At 47.1% G+C, this 26,360-nt stretch overlaps 1 protein-coding gene across 3 annotated transcripts in view; it reads left to right on the top strand.

Annotated features, from left to right (window-relative positions):
• Positions 1–4,255: 4,255 nt before the first annotated feature.
• Spns3 (SPNS lysolipid transporter 3, sphingosine-1-phosphate (putative)) overlaps positions 4,256–26,360 on the top strand; it is a 46,327-nt gene continuing 24,222 nt past the window's right edge. For 2 of the 3 annotated variants that reach the window (XM_047545608.1, XM_047545607.1), the window contains exons 1-8: positions 4,256–4,513; positions 8,766–8,831; positions 14,340–14,476; positions 15,030–15,181; positions 15,875–15,941; positions 17,512–17,660; positions 18,440–18,592; positions 22,326–22,515. In XM_047545608.1, the coding sequence (XP_047401564.1) occupies positions 4,303–4,513; positions 8,766–8,831; positions 14,340–14,476; positions 15,030–15,181; positions 15,875–15,941; positions 17,512–17,660; positions 18,440–18,592; positions 22,326–22,515 (1,125 nt within the window). In that variant the 5' untranslated portion in view covers positions 4,256–4,302. Of the gene's footprint in view, positions 4,514–8,765; positions 8,832–14,339; positions 14,477–15,029; positions 15,182–15,874; positions 15,942–17,511; positions 17,661–18,439; positions 18,593–22,325; positions 22,537–26,360 lie in introns of all 3 variants that reach the window. The other variant, XM_047545606.1, reaches the window with a different exon arrangement.

The raw sequence follows: 26,360 nt of genomic DNA, 5'->3' as shown, positions 1-26,360 counted from the left end.
ATTAAGGATATTGGTCTGAAATTTTCTTTCCTCGATGTGTCTCTGTCTGGTTTAGGTATCAGGGTAATATTGGCTTCATAGAATGAGTTTGGGAGGGTTCCCTCCTCTTCTATTTTATGGAATACTTTGAGAAGTATAGGAATGAGCTCTTCTTTAAAAGTTTTGTAGAACTTGGCTGAGAACCCATCTGGTCCTGGACTTTTCTTTGTTGGTAGGCTTTTGATGACTTCTTCTATTTCATTACTTGAAATTGGTCTATTTAAATTGTATATGTCCTCCTCGTTGAATTTTGGCAATTCATATGTCTCTAGAAACCTGTTGATGTCTTCGAAATTTTCTATTTTGTTGGAGTATAGATTTTCAAAATAGCTTCTAATTTTGTTTTGTATTTCAGTCGTGTCTGTTGTGATATTTCCTTGTTCATTCCGAATTTTAGTGATTTGGGTTTTCTCTCCTCTTCTCTTTGTTAGTGTGGCTAAAGGTTTATCAATTTTGTTTATTTTTTCGAAGAACCAACTATTTATTTTGTCAATTTTTTGTATTGTTTCTTTTGTTTCAGTTTCGTTGGTTTCAGCTCTGAGTTTGACTATTTCCTGTCTTCTACTACTTTTGGTGTTGGTCTGTTCTTCTTTTTCTAGGGCTTTGAGCTGTAGTGTTAGGTCGTTTATTTTTTGAGTTTTACTTCTTTTATTAAATGTGCTGCATGAAATAAATCTTCCTCTAAGTACTGCTTTCATAGTGTCCCAGAGATTTTGATATGATGTTTCTTTGTTCTCATTTACCTCTAAGAATTTTTAAATTTCCTTCCTAATATCTTCTGTTATCCATTCATGATATAATAGCATATTGTTTAATCTCCAGGTGTTGGAGTAGTTTCTGTTTTTTACTCTTTCATTTATTTCTAACTTCAATCCATTATGATCTGATAGAATACAAGGTAGTGTCTCTATCTTCTTGTATTTGCTGACATTAGCTTTGTGGCATAATATATGGTCTATTTTAGAGAAGGATCCATGTGCTGCTGAGAAAAAAGTGTATTCGCTCTTGGTTGGATGGTATATTCTATAAATGTCTGTTAAGTCTAAATTATTGATTGTGTTATTGAGATGTATGGTTTCTTTGTTCAATTTTTGTTTGGAAGATCTGTCCAGTGGTGAGAGAGGCGTGTTAAAATCACCTAGTATTATTGTGTTATGGTCTATTTGGTTTCTAAAATTGAGAAGGATTTGTTTAACATACATGGATGAGCCACTGTTTGGGGCATAGATGTTTATGATTGTTATATCTTGCTGATTTATGCTTCCCTTAAGCAGTATGAAATGTCCTTCTTTATCCCTTCTGACTAACATTGGCTTGAAGTCCACATTATCTGAAATGAGGATGGATACTCCAGCTTTTTTGCTGAGTCCATGTGCATGGTATGTTTTTCCCCATCCTTTCACCTTTAGTCTATGGGTATGTCTTTCTATGAGGTGAGTCTCTTGCAGGCAACATATTGTTGGATCTTTCTTTTTAATCCAATCCGCCAGTCTATGTCTTTTTATTGATGAATTCAGGCCATTAACATTCAGGGTTATTATTGAGATATGATTTGTATTCCTGGTCATTTGGTTCATATTTAAAATTTTATTTATTTATTTATTTATTTTTTGACACATCTTGGTTCCTCCTTTATTTGACAGTTCCTTTAGGATAATTCCTCCCTTTGCTGATATGCTTCTTTGTTTTTTATCTCTTCCTCATGAAATATTTTGCTGAGAATGTTCTGTAATGCTGGCTTTCTTTTTGTAAATTCATTTAGCTTTTGTTTATCATGGAATGATTTTATTTCATCGTCAAATTTGAAGGTAAGTTTTGTTGGGTATAAGATTCTTGGTTGGCATCCATTTTCTTTCAGAGCTTGAAAAATGTTGTTCCACGCCCTTCTAGCTTTTAGGGTCTGGATTGAAAAATCTGCTGATATCCGTATTGGTTTCCCCCTGAATGTAATTTGATTCTTTTCTCTCACAGCCTTTAAAATTCTGTCTTTATTTTGTATGTTAGGTATTTTCATTATAATGTGCCTTGGTGTGGGTCGAGACAGGGTCTTTCTAAGTTGCCCAGACTGGGCTTAATCTTGTGATTCTTGTGCCTCAGCCTCCTGAGTTGCTGGGATGATAGGAGTGCATCACCATGCCTGGCTTTGTTTCTACCTTCCATCTTTTGTAAATAGTGCTCCCGTGAGCCAGGGCGTGGAGATATGTCTGAGTCCCCCTGCTTTCCGTTCTTTTGGGTATTCACCCAGTGGTGAGATTGCTGGATCAGATGGTAGTTCAATGTTGAACTTTTGAGGACCACCGTGTTGTCTTCTCCTGTGACTACATCACTTCACATTCCCCACAGCAATGTCTGAGGCTTCCGATTTCTCCACATTCTCAGCAACACTTGTTTCCTTTCTCTTTCTCTATTATAGCCATCTTAGTGGGTGTAAAGTGGCATCACATTTGGGTTTTGCCTTTCATTTCCCCAGTGACTAGTCATACTGAGCATCTTCTCATGTGCTTATTGGTTATTTGTATATCTTTGAAGAAATGTCTATTCAAATCCTTTGTCCATTTTTATTTTTATTTATTTATTTTTTTGGTACTAGGGATTGAACCCAGAGGAGTTTAACCACTTAGCCACATTTCCAGCCTTTTTTATGTTTTATTTTGTGACAGGATCTGACTAAGTTTCTTAGGGCCTCGCTCATTTGCAGAGGTTGGCTTTGAACACTAGATCCTCCTGCCTCAGCCTCCTGAGCTGCTGGGATTACAGGTATGTACCACCACACCTGGCCAATTTGCTTTCTTACCATATGTATCTATCTTTTTTTTCAGAACCACATGAGAGGTAAGTTGCATACATTACAATCCTCTATCCCTAGGAGCTTCAGAATAAGTATATTTACTTACATAACTGTACAGTGATCACCTTCAGTAAATTTGACACTGATATAAAATTCCTTCCTAATCTACTATCTCCATTCCTATTTTATTTTATTTATTTTTTGGCACTGGGGATTGAACCCGGGGGTGCTTTACCACTGAGCCACATCCCCAGCCCTTTCTATTTTTCATTTTGAGACAGGATCTCTCTAAGTTGCTTAGGGCCTTGCTAAGTTACTGAGGCTGACCTCGAATTTGTGATACTCCTACCTCAGCCTCTTGAGTGTACCACTGTACCTGGCTACATTCCAATTTGATTAATTGATTAAGTAATAGGTATTTCTCCTCAGTACAGAATCCAGCCTAGAATTCTGTGTCACACTTGTCATATCTGTTTTGTCTCTTTAATCTGAAATAGCACCTTAGTCTTTTATGACTTCGATTTTTTTCGTTGTTCTTATTTTTTCTTTTAGTTCTGGGGATCAAACCCAGGGCCTCTTGCGAGCCAAGCACACACTCTACCACTGAACTACTTTGACATTTTTGAATCATAGTCCCTTAAAAGAAAAAGAACGTTCCTCCATTTGGATCTGTCTGATGTTTCCTTGTAATTAGATTTGGGTTATGCATTTCTGGCTACAACACTGCACTGTGACATGTGCAGGGCTTTAGATGGGAGGCCCACTGCCATCTGCCCCCTTTGGCGGTTACTTTAATCCCTGGTCAAGATGTCTGCCCTTCTATTGTGTAGTTACTCTTTCCCCTGCTTGCTATTAGTGAGCAATCTACAGAGACACCTTGAAGCCTATACCATTATCTTGCTTCTCTCTGAAAATATCCCCTTAGCCTAAGCTCTATTGGTGTGTGTTGCCCACAGGTGTCTTACTGTAGGCTGCTTTCTCTGAGGTATTTTTTTCTTCACATAGGGCATTAGACACTGAACAGGAACCAAATTTCGCTGACTGTCTAGACCAATGTTGCTCTCCTGGCCAACACCCAACCTCCCTGGTCTGACTTGGGTCCTGGCTCACACTCCTTGTCTTGTGTGGGTGTTGGGTCAGTTTGCATGAGCAGGGCCCAGGGGAGACTTGTCTCATTTCCTGTCCTAGGAGTTTCCCTTCCTCACTGCAGCTGCAGGTTAGATTCAGGGGACCATAAAGTTATGCAGGCACACGGGTGGGGGTGCCAGCAGGCTTTGGAGGTTGAGGGTGGTGAAATTTTATCAGTGAGGTTTTGGTGGGCTCAGCAGGAACCTGTGATTAGATGCCTAACAGTTAGGACAGCTGCTTTGAGGTTGGAAGGCTGGGGGCCCTCAGGAAGTTACTTAGTGCTGAGCTGATGCATTTAACCCAGCACCCGTCCTGGGACAGGAGTTGCAGGTTGGCAACCACTGGAGATGTCTGCTGAGTGCCCTGATCCTGGGCCAGGAGGGCCACAGAGTCAGTCCTTGAGGCCAGGCAGGCACTATGGGACCTTGGTCTCAGGTCAGTGTCCCCCTCCCAGCACACCTGCCCCATGGAGCCTGCCTCGCTGGAGAGCATATGTGGCTGCTGCAGTTCTCTGCTACATCAACCTCCTGAACTACATGAACTGGTTCATCATCGCAGGTGAGGAAGGGATAAGCATCCTGGGGCTGCACCTGCTGGTCCATCCCAGCAGATGGTGGGTGCATATCTTGGCAACTTTCCACCCATCATCTTTTCTTGGAGCACATCTCTGTTGTTCTCAACCTTAGAGGTGGTTTCCAGTCATGGCTGAATGAAGACTACTTCCCAATCCAGCCCCAAACTAAGAGAAGTCACACTGGGTTTGAGGGCAGGGACAGGAGGAGGGCTGGTTGACTGAGAGCAGTAAGAAGGACAGTGCCTTGCAGATGATGTCCTCCAGGTTCTGGGAGGAACTGCAGGGGAGGTTCTAGAGGACAGGGTATTTTGGTTCAGCTCGCAGGTGAGAATAACTTTTATTTTTTGGTATTGGGGATTGAACCCAGGGGTGCTTTCTCAGTGAGCTACACCCCTAGTCCTTTTTATTTTTTATTTTGAGATAAGGTCTCACTAAATTGCTTAGGGTCTCACTTGCAGAGGCTGCCCTCAAAAGGGTGCTCCTCCTGCTTCAGCCTCCTGAGTTGAGGGAGTTACAGGCGTGCACCACCACGTCCATGAGAATAACTCTTACTGGGTCTGCTTCTGGGATAGCAGGCAGCAGGCAAAAGTTGCACATTCTGTCTTCCTTTCTTGTAGGTCCCAGGCACAGTCTGCTTCTGTCTTCTGTCATTCATTCATTCATTTATTCATTGAAGACTGACTGGGGCTCAACTTAGTTTTCTTGTCACTCATTCACTGATTCATTCATTCAGGAACCAACCTTTTCTGCCTCCCACCTCTCTCTTTATTTCTCCCTCTCTCTCTCCCTCTCTTTCTCATACTTGGAATTGAACCAAGGGGTGCTTTGCCACTGAGTTGCTGAGGGTCTTACCAAATTGCTGAGGCTGCCCTTGATCTTCCTGCCACAGCCTCCTCAGTTGCTGGGATTACAGGGATGCCCTTCCACATCCAGCAACCTTTTCTTTTTTCATTACCCATCCATTCAAGATCGATACTAACTGTGGGCAGGAGCCTTTAGTTGACCCTGGAGACCTGTGAGGAACTCGGACTTGTAATACCTGAATGCAGGAATGACTATTTTGGGCACAGGAGGAAGCTTGCCAAAAGTGATCCTGCAAAAAGCAGAGAGACGCAGTCAGATGAGGGAGGCACAGACCAGGCTCGGGAGCTCAGGAGAGGAGTCTCCAGCTTCTGGGCATCCCTGGGGCCAGGGCTTGATGCTCAGCACACTGTCATAGAATGAATGGGACTCAGACTGCAGACATCACCAGACCTGGTCTTTGTCTTTGAGTTGCTCAAAGGGACACAGAACACATGTATGAGTCACTCTAATAAAGAACTAGAGGGGATAAGTGCAAGCTGGGCAGCCACAAGGACAAATGACTGAGGGGTTCCATAGAACATGCAAACAAGGAGGTGTTTGGTTTGGGCCTTGAAGACTGAGAAGATTGGAAAGGCAATGAGGTCAGGGGAAGGTATTCAGAGAGGGGTGAGCATGGGAGGGTGAGAGCGCATGGACTGATCAGGCTTGACAAGAAGCAGAGAAAACAAAATATCTCTGAAAAGGGTGTTTGGGCTAAAATCATGGACTTCTTGGGTGCCATCCTGGGAGCTTGGACTTTCTACCTCAGGCAATGGGGAGCCATGGGACAATTTAAATTTTTTTTTTTTTTTTTTTTACAGACTGCATTTTGATTTATTGTACACAAATGGGGTACAACTTTTTGTTTCTATGGTTGTACACAATGTAGATTCACACCATTCATGTAATCATACATGTACATAGAGTAATGATGTCTGCATGAGACAATTTTTTAAATGGAAGAATATAATTGGATCTGATGCCTTGATGGAGGTGGGTGTGGGATGGGGTCAGTTCACAGTCTACTGCAGGGGATGAAGTCAAAGCTGAGGAGGCCTGAGTTTTTAGTGTGGGCTGGTGGCATGAAGAGGCATAAAGGGTGAGAGGCACAGGGGAGCCGGTACCATCGGGGAACATTGGCATGCAGATTATGAGCCTGGGAGACTGGGCTGCCTGCTCTCTTTTCACTTGCTCTGGGGGCCCCTGGCTGGGCCATCAGAGTCCACCTGATAGAATTCCTTCCCCATTAGGACATCCTTTGGCTGTGGTCATTGTGGGGATGAAGACTAGAAGTGAAACCATGATGAGCTCCTGGGGACTGTTGGGGACATGAGGTTCATGCAGCATTAACATTCTCTTGTGGGAAACAGCTCTTTGGGAGGCCAGGGTGTGGATAACAGGTTAAAGTGAAGTTGGGTTCACTTTTGGCCTTGGGCCACCCACAGAGCACCACGAGATCGAGAAGAGCCAAGGAGGAGACAAAACAAGAGGGAAGATGAGGGCAATTATAGTGGATTTTTATTTAGTTAGTTATTTTGCTCACTTGTGTTATCTAGTTTTTTCTCTTCAACGACTGTGTCTTCTTCGTGTCATTAAAAGGGGGAACAAGACATAACCGTTTGTATGCCTGGATGCTGTGGCAATCGGGCCCAAATTAGCTGTCTAAACGACATGCTCTTGCTTTGTTCCTGTCATCCTTTGATCTTTATTCCCCTGCTGGCAGGTCTTGGAGGTGTGGATGTGGGACTTTCCTGGTGTGGGTGTTTCTGCAGTGTCCCATTTGGGGGCTTCTGCTCCTTTTCTTGGCTGCTAGGTGTGAGGGCAGGCTTCTCAGCTAAAATTCATGTCCCAGCTCCTAGTTCCAGCCCTGCAAACTTGTGTGGATGGAGCCTGGTTCCTCATCTATGAAATGGGGACAGCAGTGGTCCCCGTTTCTTAAGCTAACAGCTGTGCATGTGCAACTCAGGGCCTGGTTTCAGCCATTTCATGATTCAATAAATTGAGAATGTTCTTTGCTATGCTTTGGATATAGTCTGTCCCCCAAAGTTTCATGTGCTAGAAACGTGGTCCCCAGTGCAGTGGTATGGAGGTGGTGGAACCTTTAAGAGCTTGAGCCTTCTGGAAGGTAATTAGGTCACATGGGCTCATGAATGGATTAATGCTGTCTCAAGGCAGTGGGTCAGATCTAGTGAAACTGGATTTGTTCCTGAGAGAATGGGTTGTCATAAACAAGGCTGGCACCTTCCCTGAATCTCTCTTCCACATATGCTACTTGCCATTCTCAAACATGCTCCTGCCATGTGAGACCATCTGCCATGAGGCCCTTACCAGAGTGGAGCAAAAGCTGGTGTCATGCTTTTGAACCTTGAGAACTGTGAGCTAAATAAACCACTTTTCTTTATAAACTACTGAGCCTCAGATATTTTGTGATAGCAATACAAAATAGTCTAGAACAATTTTCTTCATGATAATGATAAGGTCAGAGTCATATGGCTCACAAGAGCAGGTACCATAGACCCTGGTCCTTTCTGAGATACCACTGAGAGGATAAGGGAATTCCAGGGAAGAGACCACAGTGTCTGAAGGACTGCTTTTCACTGCATTGGGCTGAGCACCCACTGCCCCAGCCTATATCTTAGCAAGTTCTTGGAGGGGCTTAAGGGATCTAGTTAGCACAGCATAGGAGACTGCCAACCTCAGGGAGGTGGGACTGAGGGCAGACCCAAGTCTCCAAAACTCTATGTATGCATGCTCTTATATCTGTGCTTAACCCTCTGGAAGAACATGCTTGTGTGTAGATATATACAGGCCAGGGCACATATGTCTTTGTATGTCTATACCTATGTGTTTATATGCATTTTGCTGTTTGTGCATGAGCAGGGTTGCCGGGGCTCCAGGGACATCTATTTGCACAGTAGTCTAAATGAAGGGCTATGCACTGAATAACCACAGGGAACAGCCGAATGGCAGCCTAAGTGTGAGGATATGCATGTGTGTCTGTGGGTGTCTTTATGTGTACACATCAGTGGTGTATATGATTTTGTGTGTCTGGGCTTATGTGTCTGTGAGTGTAGGCTCCTGTGTATGTATACTGTGTCTCTGAAAGTGTGGGAATGCTCATTTTAGGAATATATGTGCATCTGCATGTCTGCAAGGACATGCTCATGTGCAAATGTGAACACACACATGTCTGGGGTGCTTGTTTCTGTGTTTGTTTGATGTGCATGAGTTTCTCTGGGTGTTTGCTGAATGTGTGGGAGAAAGGGGAAGAGGACAGTTACCATGCCCCATGCTGTTCTGGTCAGAAGTGGTCCTGTCCCAACTTTGGAGGAAGCTGAGCTTTAGAGACCTGGTGGGTTACTTCTATTTCTTGAATACGGTCCCTCTCCACAGGAGTGCTTTTGGATGTACAGAAGTTTTTTTGGATCAGTGACAGCAATGCTGGTTTGCTTCAGACAGGTAAGGATCCAGTTGCCAATCCTGGAACTGGGAACTTGGGCTCACAATGGGGTGGGGTCTTTTGGTGTGTGTGGGGTCCCATGCCCAGCTTCAGCCCTGCTGAGTCCCCTGCACAGAGGAGGGGTAGGACCTGGACTTAAAGGACAGTCATGGGAGAGGAGGAGAGGGCAGGGACTCAGGCCTGGGGCTAGTGCAGCCCCTGTAGGTTGGAGTGTTGGTGCTGCAGGATGAGCAGAGGGAGATGGACCTCTGCATCGTCACCACTGTGGAGTTGTCATTCATTCCTACATGTTTGGTAGCTCGGCTGTGGATCAGAGACTCACTGAGGTTTGAGAAATTCTGATGTGTGCTTTAATCTTGCAGTGGTGAAAAATCTGACCACTAGGACACAGACAGACAGATAGTACATACTCCCATGAGGGCTCGGAAGGGCTCTGGGTCACAGAGAGCTTAAAGTCAGGCAGCAGGGAGCACCCATGTGTCCCATTCCAAGGTGGAGGCATTTGCTGTCATGAGGCATGAATTAATCTTTCCCTAACCTGGATGGGGACACCCAGTCCCATATATGCACATATGCATACACAGTTGATTACAACACGACACCCATGTATTCATACCCTAACCAGCAACAGGCACACACTGTGGCTTCTCTCTGCAGGTCACTCCCTCTCCTAACTGTCCACTATCTCAGTGCTGTAGAACATGGCTCTCAAACCGGGTACAGGGACCCCTAGTGATACACAAGAACTTCCCAGAAGCTACATAAACATACAGACTTTTGCGAGATCTGATTCCAGTTCTTCAAGCCTGTACATCTCTTTCCTAACATGGATATGCCTGAGAGCAAGCCTGTGCCCCACCTCTGGGTCTCCTTTCTCATCTCCCCTTTAGGAGCGTTTTCCATTTGAAGCAGAAAGAGACGACCCCATCCTGGATGCACTCTGTTTAGTGCTCTAGGAGTAAAAACTCCAGGGCGCCAAGCAGAGGAACCTCTGTGGCTTCTGCAGAGAGGCCCAGAGCACTAAACAGTGAGCATCAATAGAAACACACTGGGGATGTTTTCACCAGGCCACACGTCCATGGCAAGGAGCCAAACAAACCTCTTATCTAGCCAGCCCGCTGTGCGTGACTGTCTGCTATTTATCTACAAATTAGAATTCAGAAGTGAGATAGTGGTTTCAGGGATGGGTGTCAACATATTTATTTCCATTAAAAGAGTGAATCCAGCATTTTTTCTCACAATCAGTGAGATTTGTGGGATTGGTTTGGCAGGGAGGGCTGGCTTTACCACTTGGGCTTTATGGGGAACAATTGCCATAAACTGAATGAACTCTATCTGCAGCCATGAGGATTTGAATGAAAATAAAGTTTACAAAGATACAGTTGTTCTTGAGTATCTGAAAGGGATTGGTTCCCTGTGGATACCCAAATCCATGGATGCTCAATTTCCTTATATAAAATGGTGTAGTATTTGCTGAGAACCTAGGCACATCCTCCTGTATACTTTAAATCATCTCTAGATTACTTATAATACCTATTACAATGGAAATGCTAAGTAAATAATTATTATATTGCATTATTTATGGAACACTGAGGAGAAAAAGTCTTTTTGTGTTCACTGCAGATGCAATTATTGTTTTCAAACATTTTTGATCCATGGTTGGTTGAATCTGAGGAGGTGGGACTTGTGGATACAGGGGTCAACTGTACATAGGGATTCTGGAAATCACATCTTCTGCAACTAATGCTAAAGCTTATGATAAAAATCTTTGAAATAGGGGCTGGGATTGTAGCTCAGTGGTAGAGTGCTTGTCTAGCATGTGTGAGGCACTGGGTTTGATTCTCAGCACCGCATATAAATAAATAAATAAAATAAATAAAGGTAGGTCGACAACCAAAAAAATTAAAGAAATGTTTGAAATACCAGCTGAAAACGTGTGAAGGAGTACACTGTTCTATAAACTTCTTTCAGAGTCATGTGAGGCCACACTGTAGACTGGGGATTTCTAATTGCCCCTTACTCTTGGGGCTGAGAGACTGAGCAGTGGGTGCTGACCCTTCAGTCACATTGTAGCAAAGTGAGACCTTCTTGGCTTGACACCCACAATTTTTTGATTCAACAGATAATGGCCATTGAGTCAACATTTGCCTTCTCTGATTCTTACTGTGGGGATCAGAATTATTATTACAAAGTCTCTGATAAGGGAGGTGCTGTGGAGGGAGGTGTGTGTGTGTGTGTGTGTGTGTGTGTGTGTGAATGGTTGAGGGAAGGACACTCTTCGGAGAAGCAGGCCAAATAGGTGAGTGGAAAGGGCAGTGGGCTTGGAGGTCCAATGTCCAGGCTGGTCTTTGGTGGTCTCAGGTAAGTCTCTTCACCTCTCTAGGTCACCAGCAATGTCCCTAAAACAACCTGGTGTCTCTGAAATGTTGTGTGTCTCTAACTGCAGAAAAGTGAAACAGATGATTGAAAGAGAGCTTAATGGAGCTGTGAGTGGGGAGGGAGGTGGGGGAGGCAGTGGTCAGTTCCCCTCTACCTGCCATGGGACAGAGAAGCTACTGGAGTTAGTCCATTCAACATATTTAAAACTAACCCTGAGCTGGGTGCAGTGGTATAGGCATTACAAGCCTGTAATGCCAGTGTCTCAGGAGGCTGAAGCAGGAAAATTGCAAGTTTGAGGTCAGCCTCAGCAATTTAGTAAGACCCTAGGCAACTTAGTGAGATCCTATATCAAAATAAAAAAAAAAAACAAAAAGGACTGGGGATGTAGCTCAGTGGTAAAATGCCCCTGGATTCAATCCAGACAAACAAAACAAAACAAACAAATAAACAACCCAACTAACAGAGTTGGCCCTTACCACATGTCAGGCCCTATTACAAGTGCTTTGTATTTTTTATAGTTCTGGGTATCAAACCCAGGGTCTTGTGCATGCTAAACAAGCTCTCTACCACTGAACTACAGTCCCAGTTCCACCAAGTCCTTTAAATACAGACTCATTTAACCTTCACAACAGTATTGTGGGAAGGTATTGTTTTTATTATGCCTGTTATACAGATAATGAAACTGAGGCTCAGAGAAGCTATGGCTCTTACTGAAGCTGGGATTCAATCCAGGGAATATGATTCTAGAGTCTATCATTAATTCCTCCCACCTTATAAAAGTAATGATTTGAATTTGGAGATGCTAGGAATGAGGACCTGCCTTCTCCTTGGGAAGGGTACTTGCAGATGTACCAGAGCATCTGTAGATTGAAGGCATTTATATACTGCAAATGATCCCTGCCCCAAACCCCATGAAAGTACTAAAAGATTTGGGGAGATATTTCAATAACTTCTGGTAAAGAAGAGATGCATAAACAAGACAAGGCACAACCTTCTCCCACCAGAGGAAGACTGATAAAATTGTCTCCATAATAGCTAAACACTTAAGTGTGGTAGTGAATGAAACTATGCAATTAGCAATAATTATAGATAACACTATTGGGCATTTACATAAAACCATTCAGGTTTATTTTATATGCTTTATTTAGTCAATCCTTTCAATAATCTTATAAAGGAAGTACTACTACTATAGAGCAGTTGATGAAAGTGGAACAAAGAGAGATAAGGGATCTGCCTAAGGTCAGAATAGCTTGAAAGTGGTGAGCCAGCATTTGAACCCCAAAAATCTAGTCCTAGATTTTGTTTTTATTTACTTATTATATATTTATTTATTTTTGGTACTAGTGATTGAATCTACCACTGAACTGATCCTTTTTATTTTTATTTTTTTATTTTGAGATGGGTCTGGCTAAGTGGCTGAGGACCTCCCTTGCTTGTAGAGGCTGGCCTCAAGATCCTTCTGTTTCAGCTTCTGAGTAGTTAGGATTACAGACATGCACCACCATGCCTGGCTATTTTTTTTTTTTTTTTTTGAGATGCAGTCATGGGGTATTGAACTTGTGGGCTCAAGCAATCCTCCCACATCAGCCTCTCGAGTAGCTAGGACTACAGGCATGTACCATTACAGCCTTGAGCTTACATTTTTAAATCCTTAAGACTTAATATAAAAGACTAGAAAAATTATTTCCAAAAGATGTTAAATACAAACAACAGTCCAATAGGAAAATGGCAGAGGATGTAAACATAGAAAGTGTTGCTTGACCTCACCAGGAATAAGGACAATGCAGAAAATCAGTGAGATACCATTTGTTTTGCATTAGATGGACAAAAATAAAATGATCTGTCATATCAAGTGTCAGCAAGGATGCTGGCTATACTTCTATGTTAGTGTAAACTGATATAGACTTTTTGGAGCCCTAGTTTGGCAGTAGTATTAAAATGTTAAATGCCATTGACACCAAAGATCACTCTCTGTGGAATATTAGGTTGAACCATATTAAATTGCCTGTTTTGTAGGTCAAAACTGGCCTAAATTCCACAACTGCATGTGGCTTAACCCAGTACTAGAGTAGGTCATGGGAGAGTGGGAGTGACTGGAATATGAACTGGGAAGAACCTGAATATTCATTGGGTATAGGAAATGTCAATCATCTGTGTTCAGGAATGGAGACCCAAGTGCTGGACATTGACTTCCAAAGCCTAAGGCTCTTGAATGGTGAGACTGAGTGGAGGAGACTGTCCAAACCTCCTTTTCTCCACCTGCTAGCTTTTCCAACTTGGAGGCAGGGATTCACCATCTTCCAAGGGTGAAGGTGATTTTATTTATGATACAGAAGTAGTGCATGTACTTATCCACGTGATATGTAGCCAAGCAAAATCATGGCAGTTTTCTTCTCCCAGAATAGCAAACACATTCATTAATGATATAGGTGACATACACCTGTAATTCCAGTGACTCAGGATATTGAGGCAGGAGGACCATAAGTTCAAAGCCAACCTTAGCAACTTAGTGAGACACTGTCTCAAAATAAAAAAGAAAAATTTAAAAAGGCTAGATTCAGTGGTTGGGAGGTGGTCAATGTCTGGGGAATATTGTACCTATTTAGGAAAACAAACTCTTTCTTTCTTAGCCTCCTGGAATCATCACTGGTTTATAGTCAGTGTGCTCATTCTAAGCCATCCTCATCTCCTAATTGAAACAGACCCCAGGCTGACCTCACTTTCCTCCTGCCAGCAGCAGGTGTAAGAGTGACAAATCAGATGGGTTCTGATACTGATAGAGGTCACATGTTCCTGTAAATATAGGAAACTAGCATCCACTCCATGTTGGGGCTCCACGATCACTTCTTGTCTCACCTTACACAGCCTGGGAGGGCCATGTCTGCTTCTGCAAGGTGGTGGTGATGCTCAGAGAGGACACATGGCAAGCAAGTGGCAGAGCGGGGATTTGGCCCAGGCCTGGTGCCACATGCTCTGGGTTATGGGTTGTCTGTTAGGGATTGTGAGATTCACCTTATCTTTTCCTCTTCATGCCCGGGGCCCACTGCCAAGATGCCAGCTTGTGGGCCGTCTGCCCACCCACCATTATGGGGTAGGGATCCAAGCTACCACTTGTGTGTCTCCTCCAGTCTTCATTGGCTGCTTGCTGCTTTCTGCACCCTTGTTTGGCTACCTGGGTGACCGCCACAGCCGCAAAGCCACACTGAGCTTTGGGATCCTGCTCTGGTCAGGGGCTGGCCTCTCCAGTTCCTTCATCTCCCCTAAGGTAGGTGTCCACACCCCTGCCCACACCCCTGCCCAGACCCTTGGGACCTTCCTTCCCACTGTGCTTCCTCCGTGACACAGCCCCATCAGAGCACTGTGGGACGAGTTTTTCTGTTTCTGGCCCAGTCTGACACAGAAACTAGCAGCAGGGCTGGGAGAGGAGATGGAGCACAGCTGGGTAGACTTTCCTAACAGGAGGCTTCCTCTTTTGCACCTCCCTCTGTCACCCTCTGCTTCACTTCTGTCCAGCTCTGCTGGAGGTGGGGTTGGGGGTAATAGCTTCTGCCTTGGGGAACTGACCTGCTTAGCAAAGATACCCAGGAGAAGGGCTCCCCTGGGTGGTGGCTGTAGGTACTAGCAGGGGACACGTGTGTAATTATGAGAACTTGAGGGTGCAGGGCGGGGCTGGGGAGAGTAAGTTATCTGTAGCCCTGGTGCCCTTCACCTTGGACCTATGTCACAAGGTGCCTTTAGCCCCTTGTACACATTTTCCTGTCCCTCACCCCATGGATGATTTCTGGAACTCACCTTGGTCCTGTACCTGACTTGCCCAGTACCCCTGGCTCTTCTTCCTGTCCCGAGGAGTTGTGGGCACAGGCACAGCCAGCTACTCCACCATCGCACCCACTGTCCTGGGTGACCTCTTCGTGAGGGAGCAGCGGACCCGTGTGCTGGCCATTTTCTACATCTTCATCCCTGTTGGGAGGTTGGTATTACCCCTGGATCCACTTCAGGTAACCTGAGGTCTGAAAGAGTCAGAATGGGGGCTGGGCTGGGGATAGGAGAGATCAAACCAGGAGGACTGGGATCGGAGTCCCAGGGCTGCCCATTCCTCGCCATGTCACTTAATTTATCTGAGTCTCAGTTTTCTCATCTGAGAAAGGGGGGAGTAACACCAATTGATGGGACTGTGGGGAGAATTGGAGATGATAAGGGAGTACCCTACTGGTTAATCTGATCAGGAAGGAGTGAGGAAAAGCCCTGTGGCTGCTCAGGGAGGGGCCAACCCTGGAGGGTGAGGTGAGGAAGTGTGTTTGGGCCACACCCTGTACCCGTAGTGTGTGTGGGGGGCGGGAAGAGTGGAATTTGCTGTCAGGCCCCAGAGCTGTGACCCAGGTTTCCTGAACTTTCCTGACTCAAGCAGAGCTGAGCCTTGGGCATGAGGGGTGGGGTTGGGGTGTGTGTGTCCTCATATGGGGAGAGAGTGGCACTGGGGGATGGGCCAGGAGCCAGAGGTCACTGGTGACCTGAGCAAGGGCAGTGGACATCTGGGCCTCATGTGACTCACGTTTTTCAGAGAAATAACTCAGAACCTGCAGGGTGTGGGTCACCCTGGTTCAGACTGGCCTGGGGCCTGTTCCCTGCCTTACTTCTCATCTCCCCTCCCCCTCTGTTGCAGTGGTCTGGGCTACGTGCTGGGGTCAGCTGTGGCGGAGCTAACAGGGAACTGGCGCTGGGCCCTCCGAGTGAGTCCAGCTTCCTTTTCTTTCCTCTACTTTCCCCCTGGGTGGGCAGGGACTTTCCAGCCTTCCATGGCCTTAGCCACTTGGCACAGTACCCGGCGCCATGGTGGGTGTCAGATGTCGGCAGCTTTGGATGCTTGGGGCCTCACGTGGAACATGGACTATGGAAATCTCAACCTTGGGTTCAAATCCCAGCTGCTATTTATTCGTTATGTGATCTTCGGCAAGTTGCCTCCCTCTTTGGAGCCCCGGTTTGCCTATCTATAAAGTAGGGGGAGTGAATACTACCTAGAGAATCTTGAGGATTGTTGAGACAAGGACTGGAAAGTTCCTAGTCCAGGCCCAGGCACATAGTAGGCCCTCAAAGACTGGCAGCTAGGGTTACTCAAGTAGTGGAGACATGATATCTGAGAACGTACCTAATAGGCCCTGTTGGGCTGTAGCCATCATCAACTCAGTCTTGGACAGGGATGTGGACCAGTCAGAAGAGGAAGGAACTCAGTGGTGGAAGGAGGTGGGGGCAGCTTGATCCTGCATGAAGGTCTGCGGAGTTGGCATGAGAAGTCATGGAAAGCAGCCAGGATGGGTGGGCTTCAAGGAAGCTGGTCTGACTTGGCTTGAATAAGAATCTTCTCATGGTCTGAGGCATGTAGTGAGATCCTCTCTTTGGGGTATGGGCAAGAAGGTCTTCAGGAGACAAAACTAGGGTAGGACTGACATGGCATATGGAGGCTTGGGCCAGGAAAGGGGCTGGTCCTTGAGGAAGCAAGCACTAAGTGGTCAGAGTTCCCATTTCCTTCCTTCCTTCTCTCTTTCCTTTCCTCATATTTTTTTATTGGCATATTATAATCATATATAATAGTGGGATTCATTGTGCCATATTTGTATATGTACATAATTCCTTCCTTCCTTCCTCCCTCCCTTCCTTCCTTCTTTCCTCCCTTCCTTCCTTTTTTCCATCCTTCCTTCTTTTTTGCAGTGCTGGGGATTAAACCCAGGACCTTGCACATACTAGGCAAGTTTTCTGCCACTGAGCTGCATCTCCACCCCTTTTTAAAACTTTTTTTTTTTTTTTTTTTTTTTTTTTTGTGGTGCTGGGGATTGAACCCAGGGCCTTGTGCTTACAAGGCAAGCACTCTACCAACTGAGCTATCTCCCCAGCCCAACACTTTTCTATTTTGAGACAGAGTCCCACTAAATTGCTGAAGTTGGCCTCCAACTAATGATCCTCCTGCTTTGGCCTCCAAGGTACCTGGGATTATAGGTGTGTGCCACTGTGCCAGGCCTCAGAGTTCCCATTTTCAACCATCTCGGACCCACTGACCCCAAGTAAAGTAGCATCTGCACTGAAGAGATGGATATTAATCAGGTCCCAAGGGGACCCTGTTCCCCAGAGAAGCTTACCTTTGGAGTTGAGGGGTGAGGAGCAGTGGTGTGTGCAACTCTGTGTATAACCAGGACCCTAGGACCCAGGATCTGGTCCCCAGAGTTCAGGCACTGTGGCTGATCCTCCTCAGGTCTCCTGGACCATGGTAATATGTACCTCTGAGCTTCCTGGGCCCTCTGTCCCCAGATCATGCCCTGTCTGGAGGCTGTTGCCTTGATCCTGCTTATCCTGCTGGTTCCAGACCCTCCCCGAGGAGCAACTGAGAAGCAAGGGGAGGAGGCCACAGGGACCCTGAGGAGCAGCTGGTGTGAGGACATCAGATACCTGGGAAGAAAGTGAGTGTTCCTGTTGCCTGCTGCAAGCCACAAAAACCCAGTCTGTCTGCTCTAGCAGACAGACTCCTTTTGCCTCCAGGGAGCCCTCCCTGGTATAGGCCTCTTCCTCCTCTGAGTTTCACTTACCTACTGAGATGCCCCTTTATCACTCGGGTCTCATCCCTCCTGGCCTCCCCATGCTACAGAAGTGTGGGGCTAAAAGAGGGGCAGGTAGGTTGAGCTCCAGCCTTGCCTCCGTTGCCAACCCGAGTGACCCTGAGACTCCGAGTTCCACTTTCCTAACTGACTCAATGGATAATTTTTTCCACGCTTGCCCACTCCTCAGGGCGGCTGGGTGCTCATTGCTCATTTCTCCCACCTGCATGGGGATGCATCTTCCTCTCTCCCAGGCGCTGTGGGGGAGGCAGAAGAGAGCCCACTGCAATTGCAGGCCTCACGATCCACTGCAACATCAACATTCATTCCAGAGCCATGAGACCCATTGAGGGGACTCCAAGGAAGATGGGGGCAGGCGGGGCCAGCTTCCTGGAGAATGTGATGTTGGATTGGGGCCTCTCAGGAAGGAGATGTGATCTGCAGAGGAGTGGGAGACATGGCACGAGCCAGAGTGTGGAGGGGGGCTGAGTAGGGAAGCTCAGGAATGTTGGGGAGGCGAGAGCACAGGGTGCTTCTGGGAAGAATCTGGAAGCCAGAGCCTACATACCTGGGCTGCAGGAAGTGGAGAGGCCCTTTTGGCCCCAGTCCTCTCCCAACTTCAGTCAGGTTATCTTCTCTTGCAGCTGGAGTTTTATGTGGTCCACCCTTGGAGTAACATCCATGGCTTTTGTGACTGGAGCCCTGGGCTTCTGGGCCCCCAAGTTTCTGTTTGAGGCTCGTGTGGTCCACGGGTTGCAGCTTCCTGATTTCCAGGAACCAGGAAGCAGCCAGGACAGGTGAGGGGCCTCTGGGGGTTGGGACACTGGACCCAGCTCAGGATGATCTTGCTGGGGAAGTTCTCAGGAGGTTATAAACCCCAGACTCAGTCTTTCTGGGTAAACAGTGAAGAGGGGAGGGCTTGGGGATCAGCTGGTAGGCAGGAGGCCTGGGGTCTCACTCTGCGGGTTCAGCTCTGCTACCCTGTGTGCTGCAGGCAGCTCCCTTGTCCCTCCTGGGCTGAAATCCATATCTTCCCCCTCTAGGGGTTGCTGTGGGACTCCTAGAGGCACTTGCAGGGGAGGGGAATGAGACTTTTGTGGGGAGTCTTGGGTACCCATCCTTTCGAGGGGCTTCTATGGTCTTCTATGAAGTCACCCCATTATACAGATTGCAAATTGAGGCAGTAGAAGGCCTCTTTACAGCTCTGGCTTAGGGATTTCACCTATACATTTGTTCATTTTCTGGCTCATTTGAGACACCTAGAGCCCTGTGAAAGCTACTAGGAGAGTGGGAGGGGCTGTACTCTGCCCTCAGGGGATGCCCTCCCCACTTCCTGCCTAGCCATCCCTCCTACTTGGCTGCCCCTACCACCTCTGAGCCCATCCTCCAAGGAATCATCCTCTTTGACACCCTCATTCCTAGTTCCTCCTCCTCTCTGGCTAATGCTTTTCTGCCTCCTTGTGATCCTTTTTTCTCTTGGATCCTTGGAGTTCCTCAGGGCTCTGTGTCCTTTCATGGAGCTCCAACTTCTACAAAATGTGTTTTTCCATAGAATGTTTTAGAAATTAGGACATTTTTGGAGGACATCATCCAGCCTACCAGAGTGGGCAGAAGGTCCTGGTGCTGGGGTTCTACGTGGACCCCAGATGTTCCTCAGTTAGAATAGGTCCTAGGATGAAGCTGGGACAGGGGCAGGAAGCTTCGGGATGCAGGGTTCTAGCTTGCCTCAGGGACAACTTCCAACATTCAGAGCTGAAGTGGTCCAATGGAAGGGGCTGCAGGGGGAGGTAGTGAGTTTCCCATCCCTGGGGTTGTATAAATGGAACTTGGACAGCTGCTTGCTAGGGCCACAGGGGAGCAGTATAGAACTTGGCTCTGAGAGTCAGTGATCCTGGGAAGTTCTTGTGTGTGGCAGGGGCAGCTCAAAGGGCTTGATGTGGCTGGGGCATGTGCTTTGGTTGCTGTTCAAGGGCAGGTGGAGGGCCCTGGTCATACTGCCCATTTGAATAATCAGTCCCAAGTCTCTCAAAGGCATTGAGAACCAGAAGAGGCCAGCTCAGAGCAAGACTCAGAGGTGGGTGACATTCATCCGGGATTTGGGGTCACTTGACTTGGCTGAGCTGGAGCTCTGCTCAGTTTCTGAGCCTGGGAAGGTTTTGATGAGGACCTTTAAGCTTTTCCAGGAACCCACATGCTTCTGTCCAGTAGGCAGAAGGCTAGAAGAGTCTGGCTCTGCCTTGAGAGGCTGTGTGACCTCAGGCAAGTTCCTGCCCTCTATGGGCGCCACACTCTCTCCCATACACAGAGGGGATGGGGATAATCATTTGTTCTCAGCCTGTGGAATGGACATTTCACAGAATATGTGTAGGGGGGAGGTGCTTTTTGTGGCACTCATGCATGGATCACATTCTTATATCCTGGTGGCAGTTCTGGAGTACCAGGGCCCCTGGCCATCCCACATAATTCTGTAATTGTTTGGGTATGGGAAGGATATGTGGCCAGGGGGAGAAAGGGAAGTAGGGACAACGGACCTCCGGGCCAAGGAAACAGTGTGGGCCAAGGCAGGGAAGCCAGAAAGTGTAGGGTTAGTTTAGAGAATTCTGTCATTTGTGCAAAATGAGGGAGGGAGATGAGAAGGGAAGTTACACAGCTCAGTAGGGACCAGTCCCACAGGGACATCAGTGCCTGTCAGGAACTTGCACAGAGGAGAGCAGAGAACCACAAGGGACTGGAAAGATCCTGGCTAGATTTGGGTTTCCAAGCATTCATGCTGGTCACAGTCTCAGCTATGCCTTTTTTTGGGGGATGGGGGCATACTTGAGACTGAACCTAGGAGTGCTCTACCACTGAGCTATACTCCAGACCTTTGCATTTTGAAGCAGGATCTTGCTAAGTTGTTGAGAATGGTCTTGAACTTGCGATCCTCTTGCGTCAGCCTCCCAAATATCAGGGAATTATAGACATGTGACACTGTGTCTGGCTCAGCTATGACTTTGAGCTCCTTTAAAAAGTGGTTTGATGAGCATGGTGGTGCACGTCTATAATCCCAGTGGCCCAGGAGGCTGAGTTAGGAGAATCGTGAGTTCAAAGCCAGGCTCAGCAACTTAAAGAGGTCCTAATCAATTCAGTGAGACCCTGTCTATAAATAAAATATTAAAAAGGTCTGGGGATGTGGCTCAGTGGTAAAGTGCCCCTGGGTTCAATCCCTGATATCAAATAAATAAGTAAAATAAATAAATAAATAAAAATGGTGGTTTGACTGGAGCAGGAAGGTGAAGGTGGATGCTCAACCCCTGGCTCTGCTGTTTACTACCTGGGTAATCTTGACCTTGACCTTTCTCAGCCCTGCCTTTCTCATTGTTCACCTTAGAATTCTGGCAGGGAATCAGTGAGTTCATTTGCTCAATGTATGTTTCTTGTGTTCTAGTCTTTGTGCTTTTAGCATAGAGTCAAGGAAGTAAACCAAACCTTATCACTGTTATCCAGGAATTCACAGGCAAGGAGATGACCTTGGAAATAGAGATATATAAAGTGCTAATGGGAACTGATGGTGAAGGAATCAGCAAGGGAACAGGGAAAGGTATCCCGAAAGAGGGGGCATTTGTGATGGGTCTTGAAAGATGAATAGGAGTTCACTCTAGTGAAAGGTGTTCCAGATGAAGAAATGAAAGTACAAGGTGCAAATTGGAGTGCAAATGGCAACTAGTTTGGAGGAAGAGGAAAACAGAACTGAACCTTTGGTCTAAGTGGGCTGAAGTTAGACCAGGAAGGACAGCATATGCCGCTCAGAGTTGGGACCAAGTCTTTTTGGTGTTTGAGAACTGGTGGGGAATTTCTGGCAGGAGGTGGGCAGAACACAGTCAATCTGTGTTTTAGGAAGCACCCTCTGGGAGTCTGTATGGAGGTTACTGGGAAGGGACAGATCTCCATAGTAGGGATGTGCTGGGGTGGGGAGGCAACTGGAGTGGACGTGGGTCCAGGAGTAGGAGGGAAAGGCAGTGGGGTCAGAAGGGGCTGCTTGATAGGTGTTCAGACAGTGAGTGGGAAGGTGGTGTCAAGGAGGGAATGTGTGTAATGCCTGGACAAGGGCTGGGTACATCTTAGGAGCTCAATACAGAAATGTACACTTACCTTTGTTCCTTCTATTATTGGGGCCAGAGAAAAGTTTGGGCCACAGTGAGACTCTAGAATTAAGATTTCTGAGTGGGGCTCTTTTGGGTGGCGAGAGGGTAGAGAAGCTCGCTGGAAATAAGTCAGGCTCGGATCTAAGGTGCTGGGGTGCTGGGCAGATCATCCCTATGGCCAGTGGCATCCCCAGGGTAAGACAGGAAAGTGGGTAGGGGAAGGCAGGGGAGTACATGGATCTTTGATCAGGGTCCTGAGGTCCTAAGAGCATCAGTTAGGAGAGAAAGGAAGGGGGAGGTCTGGTCAAGGACCCATAACCACATTCCCTGTAGGTGCCAGGCAGCTAGGTCAGGAAGTAAGGCAGAATGAAGTGCTAACTAAGCCCTTTCTGCTCTTTTCCATCAGCCTGATCTTTGGAATACTGACTGTTGTGACTGGTATCATCGGTGTCATCCTGGGGGCAGAGGCTGCAAGGAGGTACAAGAAAGTCAATCCAAGGGCTGAACCCCTCATCTGTGCCTCCAGCCTTCTTGCCGCAGCCCCTTGCCTCTACCTGGCTCTCATACTGGCTCCAACCACCCTCCTGGCCTCCTATGTAAGTGAGGGCCCTTCAGAGGTGGGTAGAGAACCCCTGTGGGTACAGGTGCACACTTTCTCTTTCTAGGTAGGTCTTGTTATTCCCATTTTACAGATGAGTAAATGGAGGCTTACCATGAGTTGCTCAGCTAGGAAGGGGCAGAACTGGCATTTTAACTGAAAGCTAGTGGACTTTGGTATTACCTCTGAGTTCCTGCTGAATGCTTTGATTTGAGATAATGCTCCCAGAGGGCATGTTGTGAGCCCAAGGAGATAGAGGGTACAGAAGAGGGAAGGAAGGTCTGGGTTGCTCATGATCATTGGGAACCTATTTGAAGGGCAAGAATCATGATGTCAGCAAGTTTCCAAGTTCCTAATTGTCCCTCCCAGCCTTTGCTTGTGTCTGTTCCTTCCACTAAAGGCTCCATCCCCTCTTCTGTGTATCCCCAAATCCTTTCTTCTGCAAGACCCAACTTAAAGGTCACTTTCTCCAAAAGCATCCCCATTCTGCCCTACCCACATGTCAGAATTCATCATTCCTGCTTAGACTTAGCCTATGTTTGAGTTCCATCTGGCACTCAGTGTGTGGGGCTATATCCACAGACAGGAAACCCAAAGGGCAGGGAGTAGATCCTGAGAATACCTGTGTGCAGCAGGCTCCCTTGCTCCCTGCAGCCCTAACCTTGCCTGTCCTCCCAAATGGGAAGGGATCTCTGATTGTGGGAAGATGGCACCAGTCCAGCTGCAACCAGGCTTCCTTCCTCTCCCCCAGTTCCACAGCTCTGGATTCTGTCTGTGGGCCCAGTGGTCCCAAGCCCAGACAAGGGAGCTCACTATGGAAGTGTTCACTTACCTCTGTTCCTCTTAGTAAGGGGGCCTAGCAAAAGAGAAGGTTAGGAGCCAGGTGTGGTGGTGCATGCCTGTAATCCCAGCAACTTAGGAGACTGAGGCAGGATGATTGCAAGTTCAAAGCAGCCTCAGCAAAGGTGAGGTGCTAAGCAACTCAGTGAGACCCTGTCTCTAAATAAAATATAAGGGCTGGAGATGTGGCTTGGTGGTCGAGTGCCCCTGAGTTCAATCCCTGGTCTGCCCCCACCAAAAATGAGAAGGTTTGGGCTAGAGTGAGATCCTAAAATTAAGATATCTAAGGGTGGAGAAGATCTCTGGAGATGAGGCAGGCTGAACCTGAGGTGTTGGGGTGCTGGGCAGTGACATCACCAGGGTGAGGCAGGAAAGGGGGTAGGGGAGGGCAGGGAAGTACATGGGTCTTTGATCAGGGTCATGAGGCCATAGGAGCATCAGTTAGGAGAGAGGGGAGGGGGGAGATCTGGTCCAGGACCCATAGTCACATTCCCTGCAGGTGCCAGATCACACACCTGATCCAGGCAGCTAGACATCAAGCCCTTGCATTTGGATACTGAGTTCACAGAGCACGCTGGACTTGGATAGTGAATTCACAATGGCTTTAGTGATTTCCCACCAGCTTGGGTGAATCTCTCATCCACAACAAGGTCTCATATTATTTCCAGTCAGTCATGAACCGGTTCCATTTAAATCACAACTTTGGTTCTACTTCCAAATACGGAGGCTATCCAGGCCCAGAAAATTGCACTGGGAAGAAGGGGAGCTACAGTCTACTGTCTTGTTCCTGTCTCATCTTCTGTCCCTCATCCCCACAATTGAGCCCCTCTAGGGCTCAGTAGGCATGAAAGGTTGACCAGAAATGGTCAAGGATTAATGACCATTTGCTGTCAGTGCCCTCTGTGTAGCAGATGCCTGTTCTCTGGGCTTGGGGACACATTTTGTTTCTTGGGGGCACCTTTGGTGCTGACTTTAGCATTGCCCAATTCCTTGGTGCAGGTGTGGTCTTTCCATCCTGTTGCCAGAGGCAGCCATGGAAAATCAGGGAAAGAAACTGAGCCTGGTGCAGTGGGCACTAATAAATGACTTCATGCTTATTGATGGGGGTAGGGAGGGGAAGAGCCACTGGCACCATCGTTTTTGACCAGTGGGAGCAGTAGGAGTTGAGGGGGTCTGACCTCGCAGACTGAGGCCCAGGCAGATGGAGGGCCTGTCAAAAGCCTGTCCCTGATCAGCCAGCTGGAGCTATGGACCCCCTGCCAGCTCTGCTTCTGCCACTGTCTTGGTTGGCTCTGAGAATTTGCTCCTTGGCTATGTATCGGGGACACAGCTGTCCCCCACCCTGCAGCCTGGCGCATCTCCAGAACTGGATGGCTCATCTAGAAATGACATTGAGTCTTGGCCGACAAAGCCAGCTGGACAAACTCTTCTCCAGTCCTTCCCAGGGATGAGGGGTTGAGGGCAGAAAGGTGGCAAGGCCAGGAGGTGCACATCCTCTAGCACCAGGAAGCTGCTCAACCTGCAGGACACCCACTGGCACTGAGGCCCTGTGGCCAGAGCTCTAGCCTCCACTGACCTGTGACTCTGTGTCTCTGCTATCCAGCTAGATCTTCTGATTTGAGATTCAGGCTCCGGCTCCTCCCCCGACCAGCCATCATTCATAAAGCCCTTAACATCTGCCAGTTCCACTGTCTCCTGCCCAAGCCCTGCACCCTTTCTGGGCTCATGCCTTGTGATCTTTCTCCAGGACTGCCCCGAGGCTACATTTTCACTTTCCTTCCCTTCCTGCTCACCTACCACAATCTGTTCTTCCCACATGGCCAGGATGAGCTTTCTAACAACCGTGGACCTTTCCTGCTCCCAAGCCTTGTATGACTCCCTAGTGCCTTTGAAATTAGATCCAGCTCCGTCAAACTCCCTCATGAACTATCCTGACATCCTTTCTGGTCTTCTCCCTCTATGGCAGTCCTGCCATGCAGGACCCCTCCTGATTCCCAAGACGTGTCCCATGCTTCCTCCTCCCACTGTTCCCCTCTTCATAAACCCAGATTTCCTTGGGCCTTTGAGGGTTTAGTGCCATCTTTCCATGAAGGCTTCCCTGAGTGCTGACCTGACCCTCTGCCCTGATCCTTAGCACCATCTTCCTTGCACCACTGTTCCTGGGCTCTGACTCCTCTCTCAGCCCCAGCCTATGAACTTTAGGAGGGTCCAGATCTGGGTCTAGGTCTGGTTCAGCTCTTTCTCAGCACTCCAGCCCAAAGCACAGTGTCAGGAATGTGGGTGTAGGGGCAAATCACTGCTGGTTGAGTAACAAGCTATTTGCATCCAACAGACATTTATTGATGGTTAATTCAGAGATATCCTAGTTTAAATGCTGCAGATATAGCAGTGAGTACAACAGATCAAAAAAAATCTCTGTCCTAAGAGAACTTACATTCTAATTGGGGGAAGTAAATGAACAAGATGTGTAAGTAAAATTTACAATATTTCAGGTGATAACATATGCATAGGAGAAAAGTACGGTAGAGAAGGGAAATAGGGAGTGTGTGAATGTTAGGGGCAGAGGGCCAAAATTTTATATATTGTGGCCATAAAGGGCTCATTGAGAAGGTGATTTTTTATTTATATATTTTTTATTTTTTTCATTTTTGGTACCAGGGATTGAACCAAGGGGTGCTTAACCACTGAGACACATTTTTAGCCCTTTTATATTTTATTTAGAGACATGGTCTTACTGAGTTGCTTAGGAACTCACTAAGTTGCTGAGGCTGGCTTCGAAATTGTGATCCTCCTGCCTCAGCCTCCTGAGCCACAGACGTGAGTCACTGTGCCTGGCTAAGAAGGTGATTATTATTGTTATTTTTGCTGTGCTAGCGATCAGACCCTTATATGTGCTAGGCAAGCACTCTACTACTGGGCTCAGCAAGGAGGAAACTGTGGTTAGTGTGGAAAGAGAAGGAAGAGAGTGAGGTGAGGACTGATAGGAACCATATCATGTTGGGC

The sequence above is a fragment of the Sciurus carolinensis genome, chromosome 3 (genome assembly GCF_902686445.1).
Source record: "Sciurus carolinensis chromosome 3, mSciCar1.2, whole genome shotgun sequence".
Classification (NCBI taxonomy): Eukaryota; Metazoa; Chordata; class Mammalia; order Rodentia; family Sciuridae; genus Sciurus; species Sciurus carolinensis.
The sequence above is the reverse complement of the archived record's forward strand: the minus strand, read 5'-3'. Positions and strand labels throughout refer to the sequence as shown.